The following is a 12305-nucleotide window of genomic DNA, read 5'->3' on the forward strand; positions in this document are numbered from 1 at the left end:
GATAGGCCGAGCAAATATAATTAAGATGACAATACTCCCTAAACTAATCTATTTATTTAGTGCTATACCGATCAGACTCCCAAGAAACTATTTTAATGACCTAGAGAAAATAACAACAGAATTCATATGGAAGAACAAAAGGTCGAGAATTTCAAGGAAAGTAATGAAAAAAAAAAAATAAATGAAGGTGGTCTAGCTGTACCTGATCTAGAACTGTATTATAAAGCAACAGTCACCAAAACCATTTGGTATTGGCTAAGAAATAGACTAGTTGATCAGTGGCATAGGTTAGGTTCACAGGGCAAGATAGTGAATAAAAATAGCAATCTAGTGTTTGATAAACCCAAAGATCCCAAATCTTGGGATAAGAATTCATTATTTGACAAAAACTGCTGGGAAAACTGGAAATTAGTATGGCAGAAACTAGGCATAGACCCACATTTAACACCACATACTAAGATAAGATCAAAATGGGTCCAAGATTTAGGCATAAAGAACGAAATCATAAATAAATTGGAGGAACATGGGATGGTTTACCTCTCAGACTTGTGGAGGAGGAAGGAGTTTGTGTCCAAGGGAGAACTAGAGATCATTATTGATCACAAAATAGAAAATTTTGATTACGCCAAATTAAAAAGTTTCTGCACAAACAAAACTAATGCAAACAAGATTAGAAGTAACAAATTGGGAAAACATTTTTACAGTTAAAGGTTCTGATAAAGGCCTCATCTCCAAAATATACAGAGAATTGACTTTAATTTATAAGAAATCAAGCCATTCTCCAATTGATAAATGGTCAAAGGATATGAACAGACAATTTTCAGATGATGAAATTAAAACTATTTCCACTCATATGAAAGAGTGTTCCAAATCACTATTGATCAGAGAAATGCAAATTAAGACAACTCTGAGATGTCATCTTAGCCAATCTGACAGGTGTGTAATGATATCTCAGAGTTGTTTTAATTTGCATTTCTCTGATCAACAGACAACTCTGAGATATCATTACACACCTGTCAGATTGGCTAAGATGACAGGAACTAATAACGATGAATGTTGGAGGGGCTGTGGGAAAACTGGGACACTGATGATGATTGGTGGAGTTGTGAAAGAATCCAACCATTCTGGAGAGCAATCTGGAATTATGCCCAAAAAGTTATCAAAATGTGCTACTACTGGGCTTATATCCCAAGGAAATACTAAAGAAGGGAAAGGGACCTGTATATGCCCAAATGTCTGTGGCAGCCCTTTTTTGTAGTGGCTAGAAACTGGAAAATGAATGGATGTCCATCAATTGGAGAATGGTTGGGTAAATTATGGTATATGAATGTTATGGAATATTATTGTTCTGTAAGAAATGACCAACTGGAGGAATACAGAGAGGCTTGGAGAGACTTATATCAACTGATACTGAGTGAAACGAGTAGAACTAGGGGATCATTATACACTTCAACAATGATACTGTATGAGGATGTATTCTGATGGAAGTGGATATCTTCAACATAGAGAAGAGCTAATCCAATTCCAATTGATCAATGATGGACAGAATCAGCTACACCCAGAAAAGGAACACTGGGAAATGAGTGTAAACTGAGAGCATTGGTTTTTTTTTTTGTTTTGTTTTGTTTCTCTTCCCAGATTATTTTTACCTTTAGAATACAATCCTTCCTTTGCAAAACAACAACAACAAAATTTGGTTCTGCACATATATATTGTACATAAGATATACTATAAGATATTTAATATGTATGGGAATGCCTGCCATCTAGGGGAGGGGGTGGAGGGAAGGAGGGGAAAAACTCGGAACAGAAGGGAGTACAAGGAATAATGTAAAAAAAAAAAATTACCTATGCATATGTACTGTCAAAGAAAATGTTATAATTATAAAAATTAATAAAAAAAAAAACAATTAAAAAAAAGTCAGAAGAGAAAAAAAAAAGCATTTGCTTGAAAGGTGTTTGAGCCAGAACCTTCAACAATTAAAAAAAAAAAAAAAAAAAAAAAACGAAACAAGATGATAAATCCTAGAAACATAGCAAGAAACTTGGGATGGTTTAGAAAAGAAAGAAAAGTTTTAATGATACTATGAATGGAAGTTAAGTTGAAAACTAGAACTTTCTTGTTTAGTTTTTTATTTTGTTTTTAACATTCTTTTTTAATTTTAATTTTTGAGTTCCAAATTTTCCCTATCCTATTCCCTCCTTCTACCCATTGAGAAAGTAAGCAATGATATTAGTTATACATGTGAAGCCATGCAAAACATATTATTACACTTTAACCATCTTTGGGGGGGGTGGGGGATAACCAAAAAGGCAAAGACAATAAAGTGGGGAAAAAATGTTTCAATTTGTACTCAGAGTTCATCAAAATTTCTTCAGGTAGAGAGCATTTTTCATCATGGGTCTTTTGAACTTATATAATTGTATTGATCAGAGTAGATAAATCTTTCACATCACCATTACAATATTGCTGTTTCTGTCTATAATGTTCTTCTACTTCTGTTCACCTCACTTTCCAGTGGTTCAATTAAGTCGTCCCAGATATTTATGAAACCATTCAGCTTGTAATTTTTCCCCAACTGATTTCCCCCCACTTAATAGTATTTTAATGTCTTATAGTATTTTTCCAATTACAAATAAAAATAGTTTTCAGTATTCATTTTTATAAGATTATGAGTTCTAAATTTTTCTCCTTCCTTCTCCAAAACAGCTAACAGTCTGATACAGGTATATATGTATGGTCATGATAACCATTTCCCCATATTAGTCATTTTGTGAATGAAAAATCAGAACAAAATGGGAAAAGCACAAGAAAGAAAAAACAAATGAAAATAATATGCTTTGATTTGCATTCAGATTCCATACTTCTTTCTCTGGGTGTGGATAACATTTTCTATCATGAGTCTTTTGGAATTGTCTTGGGTATTGTTGAGAAGAACTATGTCTCTCATAGTCTATCATTATATAATGTTGCTATTGTGTCCAGTATTCTTCTGGTTCTGTTTACTTCACTCAGCATCAATTTATATAAGTGTTTCCATGTTTTGTTTTGTTTTTTTTTTTCCCCTCAATACTACTTTATTTTTTTGATTACATGTAAAGTTTTTAAACATTTCCATGTGAGTCATGTTGTAAATGAAAAATCAGAAGAGAGAAAAACCATAAGAAAGGAAATGCAAATCAAAAAAAAAAGGTGAAAATAATATGTTTCAATCCACAATTCAATAGTTCTTTCTCAGGATGTAAATGACATTTCTGTCCGAAGTATATTGGAATTGTCTTGGATCACTGTATTGCTTAGAAGAGCTAAGTCCATCTTAGTTGATCATCACATAATCTTTCTGATACTATGTACAGTGTTTTATTTGTTCTGTTTGCTTCATTCAGCTCGTAAGTATTTCTAGGTTTTTCTGAAATCATTTGATTCATCATCTTTTTTTTTTTTTCTCAATAGTATTTTTTCTAAATATATGTAAAAATAGTTTTCTACATTCATTTTTGTAAGACTTTGTCTCCAAATTTTTCTCCTTCCCCCCTTTATTTTTCCACCTCCTCAAGACAGTAAGCAATCTGATATAGGTTAAATATAAGTAATTATTTTATATTTCAATATATGTCATCTTGTACAGAAAAAATCAGACCAAAAGGGAAAAAACTACAGGAAAGCAAAAAGCAAAAAAAAAAAAAAAATAGAAAAAGAAAATACTATGCTTTGATCCACATTTGGTCTTCATAGTTTTCTCTCTGACTGTGGATATTTTCCATCCCAAGTCTGTTAGAATTGCCTTGACTCATCATACCAGGTTCATCAGTTGATCATCATATAATTTTGTTACTATGTACAATGTTCTCTTGGTTCTGCTCACTTCCTCTCAGCATCAGTTCATGTTAATCTTTATAGGATTTTCTGAAATCAACCTGTTGATCATTTCTTGTAGGTCAATATATTGCATTATATTCTTATACCATAACTTGTTCAGCCATTTCCCAATTGATGAGAATCCTCAAATTCCAATTCTTTGCCACCACAAAAAGAGCTGCTGTAAATATTATTACGCATATAGGTCCTTTTAAATTTGTTATGCTCTCTTTAGAATACAAGCCTAATAGTAGTATTGCTGGATCAAAGGGATATGTATAGTTTAATTGCCCTATGGACATAGTTTTAAATTGTTCTCCAGAATAATGAGATTGGCCCACAATGCATTAGTGTTTTCATTTTCCCATATCTTCTCCAATATTTATCATTTTCTTTTTCTGTCATATTAGTCAATCTGATAGGTATGAAGTGGTAACTTTTTTTTTTTGCATTTTAATTTGCATTTCTCTTAATGATTTATATAAACTTTTCATATGACTACAGATCTGCTTCTCACTTTTTATAGCATACTAGTATTCCATCATAACCATAAACTGCACCTTGTTTAGTCCCTAGTTTATAGATATCCCTCAATTTCCAAATCTTTGCTACCACCAAGAGAGCTGCTTTAAACATTTTTTGTACATTTTTCCCCACTCTCTTCAGAACTGATCATTTTCCTTTTCATCTGACTACTGATTTGATTTCTTCTGCCTGTTCCGTAGCTTTTGACCATTTATCATTTGGGGAATGACTTTAATTTTTACAAATTTGGGTTAGTTCCTTACATATTTAAAAAATGAAGCCTTTATCAAAGGAACTTGCTATAAAAGATTTTCCCCAGTGTCCTGCTTTTCTTCTGATTTTGGCTGCATTTTTATTTATTTTATATAATCAAAATTAACCATATTAGACTTCCTGTCATCATCTCATTTTTTTTGTTTGGTAATAAACTCCTCTCCATTGTTCTAATAGGCAAGTTTTCCATGCTTCCCTAATTTACTAGTGATATCACATACACATTCCTAAATCATTTGCCATTTTGACCTTAGTATATTTTTTTTGAGATGCTGAATCAATTGTTCTCCCAGCAATTTTGGTCAAATAGTGAATTTTTGCTGCAAAATTTTGGATTTTGAGGTTTATTACACACTAGATTATTATAGTCATTTGCTACTGTGTTGTGATCTGTTATTTTTTTCTCAAAGATTTATTTTCTAGCTTGATAAAATAATTCTTTGGTAGTTTTATTGTCATGACACTGAATAAATTAAGTAAAATTGTCATCTCTATTGTATTAGCTAGGCATACCCATGAACAATTAACATTTTTCCACTTATTTAGGTTTATTTGTGTGAAAAAAAATTTTTAAGCAATATTTTATTTTATGTAATAAACTGCTAAAGTTCATTGTTTCAAGTAGTTTTATTTACTTGATTCTTTAGGGTTTTCTATACCATCATATCATCTGCAAAGACTGATAGTTTTATTTCCTCATTACCTGTTTTTATTCTTCCAAATTTCTTTTTCTTATTGCTATAGCTAGCATTTCTAGTTCAGGATTGAACAATAGTGTTGATAATGGATATCCTTGCCACTGATCTTATTGGGAAGGCTTCCAGCTTATCCCTTTTACAGATAACTCTTGCTTTAGGTTTAAATTGGTACTAATCATTTTAAGAAAGGCTCCATTTATCCCTATGCTTTCTAGTGTTTCTAATAGGTATTATTATGTTTTGTCAAAAACTTTTTCTGCATCTATTGCTGTAATCATATGATTGTTACTTTTGTTCTTGATATGCTCAGTTATGCTTATAGTTTGCATTGAACAAACCTTTGCATTCCTGGTATGAATAAATCTTACCTGATCATAGTGTGTGTATAATCTTATCATTAGCAAAATTGATCCATAATTTTCTCTGAAAAATTATTAAGTGATATTATGTTACTGGTACTATGCTAATTGCTGAGATAACAAATTACCGAGTCCTTACTCTTAAGGAGTTAACATTCCTGTAAGTGAAGATAGTACATATAAGAGAGTAGGCATTACACAGATTAATGTGATTGCAGTCATAGATAGGACAGTTGATTGATATGTCCTTTCTAGGAATGATAATATCTTACTCATTTTGTCAAACAACAGCTTAGGCAATTTAAAATATATGACTGGAATTTTTTTGAGAGTAAGAAAAGCTCTGGAATGGAGCATGACAGAACTAGAACTCAGAAAACTCAAAATATGGGAGAAAATATTCCATAAAAGAAAAAAAGATAAATTTGAAAGAATATGTGAATTGTGTAGAAGCCAAAATAAGTCACTAGAACACTAGGATATGTAATGACAGTAGGTTCCCCTTCCCCACCACACACACAGAATATTGCCCAGAAGCTTTGAAAATAGATAGCCAAGTACTGATTAATAGGATATTCTATTTTGCCAGAAGCACATTTTCATTCATTGTGTCTCTGTCTCTCTCTCCCCTTAAAAGTTTCTATTCTAAATAATAAATTTTGCAAGTAGCTAAGAGAAAGACCTTCAGCCTATGATAGCAGAGTTGACTTGAGTATCCAAGATTATTCTTTACCTACCAGAAATCAGAGGCAAAATTAGAATACTATTCCAGTCAACCAGAGAAAATAGAGATGCACCCCAAAATAACCCGAATAGTGCTGAGCCTAATCATGAATGAAAATCTCTTCAACAAAAAAGAAACATTTGAGTAATTTCTGAAAAGGGAGACTGAGATAAGCAGAGCATTCAAACTGTAAATAGTCCATGTAAGAGAAAAACACACACACACACACACACACACACACAGAGTCATAATTAGCAAAAAAAACTAAACAAATATTAAGAAAAAACCTAATATTTCTAAATCAAGATAAAACTATTTAAAGAAAAAATTGAGGGTTAAAAGAAATTTTTAAAACTCCTCTCCCTCCAGATGACTGGATAACTGGCTCCCAATTTGTAACTACAGGGCAGGGGATGAGGAGAGTAGTGAAGAAAATTGAGCCAAGCCTAGGTTGGAACTGGCCCTCCTTTCAGAGTTCACCTAGTGAGGACCTAGCAGATCAGGGCTTAAAAAGTGGAGAGTGTGTCCTCTACTACCTTTGCATATGAGGGACAAGGGTTTCTTACAATGAACCTCACTACAGTGTAGGAATGATGGCTCAGTTCATTCAGATTATGGTCCCTAAAGGCTTTGGAGGACTAGGGGTAGATAGCTCTTCTGAGAGCAGCTTCCCAAAGCCCCATATCAGTGCAGAAGTCACCAAGATTGACCTTATGGAGAGTAGAGATGAGCTCTTATAGAATCTCACTTCCCCAGAAGAACTGGCACAATTTGCCAAGGAACTGAAGTGAGAGAACTTACCCTGAGTTATACTCAGGTTGATTGGGGGGGGGGGGGGGTCCTCTTTGCAAGTTTTTTTGCTGGACCATCTATTGTATCATAGCTTAGCTTTGAGAATATGTGTATGTTTAACATGTATTGGATTACTTGCCATCTAGGGGAGGGATAGGGGAAGGGGAGGGAAAATTGGAATACAAGGTTTTGCATGGGCTAATGTTGAAAAATTATCCATGCATATGTTTTGAAAATAAAAAACTTTTAAAAATAAATAAATTTTAAAAAGAGAGAATATGCATAAGCCTCTGCTGCTGAAATAGCCAGAAGCAGCAGCTAAAGCTGGTGGATCATTGAGTTTCAGTGGGGCGAAAGTATACTGTTATCAATATGGTGAATCCTTAGTGAGGGAGGAACAACACCAAGCTACTCAAAGAAGTTCAGACCAGGCCAGAGAAAAAAATGCAGGCTAAAGTGCCTTCTGGCTTCTGAATGGCCACTGCATTGCCAATTTTGTGAGAGCAAAACCAGTATAGAAGTATAGAAAGCTTGTAAAGGAAAAGTAGAGTGAGAGCAGAAGGAAGAGGGATGGACTAGTGAATGGGAAGTGGTCTTTTCCCTAAGAGAAATAAAAGGGTGTCTTTAACATACGCTTTTATGGCAGAGCTAGGGAGTCTGACTTCATAATAATTGTATTGGAAGGGGAATGGATACTTTTGGGAAATACTGCATTCTAACCCTTACCCGCAAACCCCCACTTGATGAAATGTAGGTCTAGAAATTTTGGCCTCAGGAACATGGTCAGGGCGGGCAGTAGACCTAGAGATTTGGGCTACAGTGATCTCTTACCATACTACATTGCCTCTTTCATGTATTGGTACTTAACTACAGAGTTAAAGCATAAGTAAGACACTTGCTAAAAAAGCAAAACTTCAGATCTACATGTTAAGTTTTTATCTCTGCCCTGAACTCTGATCCTGCTATTTATTTCCTATTGGGTTCTACATATCTCCACCTTGAGTATACCACTGACATCTCCCATTAGCTATTCCCAAATTGAAATATTCATCAACTTCTTTTTCCCAGCTTCTTTGTTGAGGATTCTCCCAATGATCCAGGTTCATAAATTTAGTCAACCTAGGTTCTTCCTTCTTCCATGATCCTGTCTCTCTTTTTGCCCTATATCTAGTCATTTGCCAGGTCCTTTCAGTTTTGCCTCCATAGCATTTCTTAATTATTTTTCTCTCTCCATTAACATAAATACTATTCTAACTATTTATAACTGCTTACCTGCTATAATCTTCATTTATAATTAGTATTGTAATAATCTTCAGACTTACCTCTGACTATTTCCCATTAAATAGGCTGATTTGGACCAAAGAAAGCCCTTTTTCTATCACCTTTATTTAATTATTTCTTATTGCTAACAAATCATTAAGAACACAGGCCATCTATTGGGCAATGAATGATTTCTTGGCTCCTCTAGTAGATCTTTTGTATTACAAAGCTCTATCTGTCAACCAAGGCCTCGACCATTTGAGTTGCCATATCAGACACTGGGAGCATGTGGGGAGCATTTCTAAGTTATTTCTTGGAGAAAATTATATCTAATATTCAGCCATGTGTTCCTTTTGGATTCCTTAATGAGGGTAGAATCTTCAAAAATGTCTTTGAGAGCTTGACGAATCAGGGATGAAGATGATGGAAGGCTGTTTGGCTCCTTTTAGCAGTTAATACTGCAAGGTATTCCCTGTAATTTTTTCTGCTTATATGCCTTCATGCTTCTTCCCTAAGATCTTTACCTATGAACGCAAATGGTATTCCCGCAAGGACCTTGCCCGCCATCGGATCCATGGAGACCCAGATGACACATCCCACAGGGGACATCCTCTATGTAAATTTTGTGATGAGCGTTATTTGGACAATGATGAGCTCCTGAAACACCTGAGGAGAGACCACTATTTCTGCCATTTCTGTGACTCTGATGGCGCTCAAGAGTATTACAGGTAAATTAAAGAAAGCAAGCCTTCTTTAAGTCATTCCCCAGCAGAGACTGAGCACACAGGCTCTGTGGTGAAAACTAATAAGAAATTGGTCTCCCTTGTATTTTCTTTCCTGCTTGGTGCAGAACTTATGGTTTGGTTCTCCAGATGGGTGGCCTGAAATCTCTTTGTCTTTAGGGATTTAAGTAGCTAAGTCAAGTTATCCTTGACTGATTCCACTTTAGTCTTGGCAGAATCCTTTGATGTTTGTTTCTGTTGGAAATATAAAATGTTTTAAGACTGAAGCTTTTTGTAACTTGAGTTATAAGTTCAGAGAACAGAATTACTTTGTTATTCTCCCTCTTTTCCTAGTGTGTTTAAAAAAAAAACAACCCAGATTTCTTAGTCAGATTTTTGAGCAAAGCCGATAAGAATTAAAAAAAAAAAAGGACTGATAAGAATTAAACATATTCATTAATTCATATAGTTGGACTGACTCCAGAATAATAGCTTTAAGGATTAGAGGAAAGGGAAAAGTTTTTTGCCCCTGAAGATGATGGGGATATTGTTTTTAGCATTGTTTTTGTAAAAAGTCTGTGAAAATTAACAAGTTTGTACTTATAAAATCTTTCTGTGTTTTTATAGGTAGGGGTAAAGCTATATAAATATTTAGTGTTACTTTTGCTGTGAAGATGAGAAGATCTAGCTAGTCCCATCTGGTCTATTGCAAGAACATTTAAGGTTTCATGATGTGTTGAAGACAGAATAAGTTCCCTACCATTATTTTTACTTCCTAAGCAATGTTTTTGGATGGTGATATCTCCCCTTTCCCCTCCCCCCTCCCCTCCTTGAGGTAAGTTGAGTAGAACTCCCTCCTTGGGATTAATAGCTAATTCTGCTTGAGGTATCTACCTTGTTGCCTTAATTGGTGCTATGCTATGCTGTTGGGGGTTGATCTAGTAACCATATCACCACCCCCACCCCACTTTCCCTTTCCTTCAGTGACTATGAATACCTTCGGGAACATTTCCGGGAGAAGCACTTTCTCTGTGAGGAGGGAAGGTGCAATACTGAGCAGTTCACTCACGCCTTCCGTACAGAAATCGACTACAAGGCGCATAAGACTTCGTGCCACAGCAGGAGCAGAGCAGAGGCCAGGCAGAACCGGCAGATTGACCTGCAGTTTAGCTATGCCCCGAGACACAGTCGGAGGGGTGAGGGTGAGTGAGCCTGGGTCTGTTCTTTGGGAGGGTTCTAGAGCTTGGGACCCACTGAGGATCATGGCTTACAGGATCAGAGCTTCATTGTATGGAGACTGTATAGTTCTACTTTTTTTTTCCTGAGGCAAAAACTTGCCCAGGGTCACACAGGTAGGATGTGTTAAGTGTCCAAGGCCAGATTTGAAATCCGGTCCTCCTGATTTCAGGGCTGGTGCTCTATCCACTGGGCCATCTAGCTGCCCCTATATTTTTCTAGCATGATAGTTACTCAAAACCTAAGTTTTCATGCTATGTTAATAAGAAGAAAATTGGATTTAATTTAGTGTCATTATTATAAGCCTTTAAAATGAACTGGAAGAAATTAATGCAATCATTTCTCTTATCATTTCTTTTGCCTTTTGCAGCAGTAGAACACAATCTCAGACTAAAGCAATGATTCAAAATGTGCATAATCTCTATTTGGGAAATGGGTGGGTTTCATATTCTTGCTTTCCTGGAGTTGTTGTAAAGGACCAGCTGCTATCTACAGTCTTGGAGGGTATGGAGAGGAAACTTAGCAAACAAGCTCTCAGAGTTTGCTGGCTGTTCTCTGGGAGGGGAGTGATGGGGACCAGGGAAGAGATGGGAAAGTGCCAATAGTGGGCAGAATGAAGAGATGGAATGAGAGGCCCTTTGCCTTCTTTTAGGTGTCGTTGGTGGGGATGACTATGAAGAAGTGGACAGGCATAACAGACAGAGTCGGGGCAACAGGCCAGGGGGCCGTGGAGCTCAGCAGAACCGCCGAGGAAGCTGGAGGTATAAGAGGTGGGAGGCTTTTGCTTGCTGTTGAAGTTCCTCTCTCGGCAACCCAATGGGTGTCTTGTTGGGGAGCTGCTAGAAGTGGGGGGCTGGCTCAGGTGCTCTGACTCCAAAATACCATTCTGTACAGACTGGGAGAATCCTAGACTCAAAGGAGATACAGAGATTGGGTCCAACCCTTCCTTTTATAGAGGGAAAAGACTCACAGAAACAAGATGATTTGATCCATGGTTACACATCAAGTTAGCTCCTGGAAAGAGACCAGAGCCCACATTGGTTTTGTGAATAGTTTCATAGCATAGTAAACCCCCATATAGATGAATTTCTGTTTCTAGCAGAGCCCCTGCCTGCCTTTAAAAAAAATAATACTATTTTATTGTTAACTTTTTTTAACAGCATTTATTTATTTATTTGTTTGTTTGTTTGTTTGTTTGTTTATTTATTTTTGGAAGATGCCTTCTCTTCTCCCCAATTGAAACCTCCCTTTTCTTAAAGAAATCATTAAGCAAGAATACTGGGTTTACTTTTGATCATCATAGGAGTTATCTGTAGTCCAGCCCCATCGTTTTTCTTATAGAAAAACACACCCAAAGAGATTAAATGACTTGCTCGGTGTCATTACAGCTTCTGACAGAAGAAGATTTGAATTCAAGCCATAGGACCATAGAGCTGGAGAGGATCTCATCTAATCTTTCCCCTTCATTTTACAGATGAGGTTGTGACTTGCCCAAGTGAACTCAGCTAGTAAGCAAAGGAGCCAGGATTTGAACCTGGTTACTTTTAACTACAAAGCTATTTCTTGGTCCAGTGTATCATATTGCCTTAAGAGTCTTTCTTTGCCCATACTTCATTCTTGGGATAAGTTGCTGTTAGTGCTGATGCAGACCCTGTGGGCAATACCCACCAGAAAGGTTTCTGGGTACTTCCTCTTGTTTATCCTAGAGCCTCATTGTTCCTTCCATGGAAAGTGTGCTTTTTATGAGAAGAATCCAGATTTCTGCTTCCTTTTTCCCTAATATCCTAAAGAGACATTCCAGGCCAAAAAAACCCACTATTCACAGGCTGACTCCAATCCTACTCCAAGATATTCTTGA

The 12305-nt window shown here is 35.9% G+C and overlaps 1 protein-coding gene across 4 annotated transcripts in view; it reads left to right on the forward strand.

The window, feature by feature from the left end:
• ZNF598 (zinc finger protein 598, E3 ubiquitin ligase) overlaps positions 1-12305 on the forward strand; it is a 35535-nt gene that overhangs the window by 15852 nt on the left and 7378 nt on the right. For 3 of the 4 annotated variants that reach the window (XR_012484429.1, XM_074279553.1, XM_074279551.1), the window contains 3 exons: positions 9006-9217; positions 10196-10413; positions 11100-11217. Coding sequence is in view for 3 of the 4 variants with exons in the window: in XM_074279553.1 (XP_074135654.1) it covers positions 9006-9217; positions 10196-10413; positions 11100-11217 (548 nt within the window). In the remaining variant the exon portion in view is untranslated. The remainder of the gene's footprint in view (positions 1-9005; positions 9218-10195; positions 10414-11099; positions 11218-12305) is intronic. The other variant, XM_074279552.1, reaches the window with a different exon arrangement.

Source organism: Sminthopsis crassicaudata, chromosome 1 (assembly GCF_048593235.1).
Source record: "Sminthopsis crassicaudata isolate SCR6 chromosome 1, ASM4859323v1, whole genome shotgun sequence".
Taxonomy (NCBI): domain Eukaryota; kingdom Metazoa; phylum Chordata; class Mammalia; order Dasyuromorphia; family Dasyuridae; genus Sminthopsis; species Sminthopsis crassicaudata.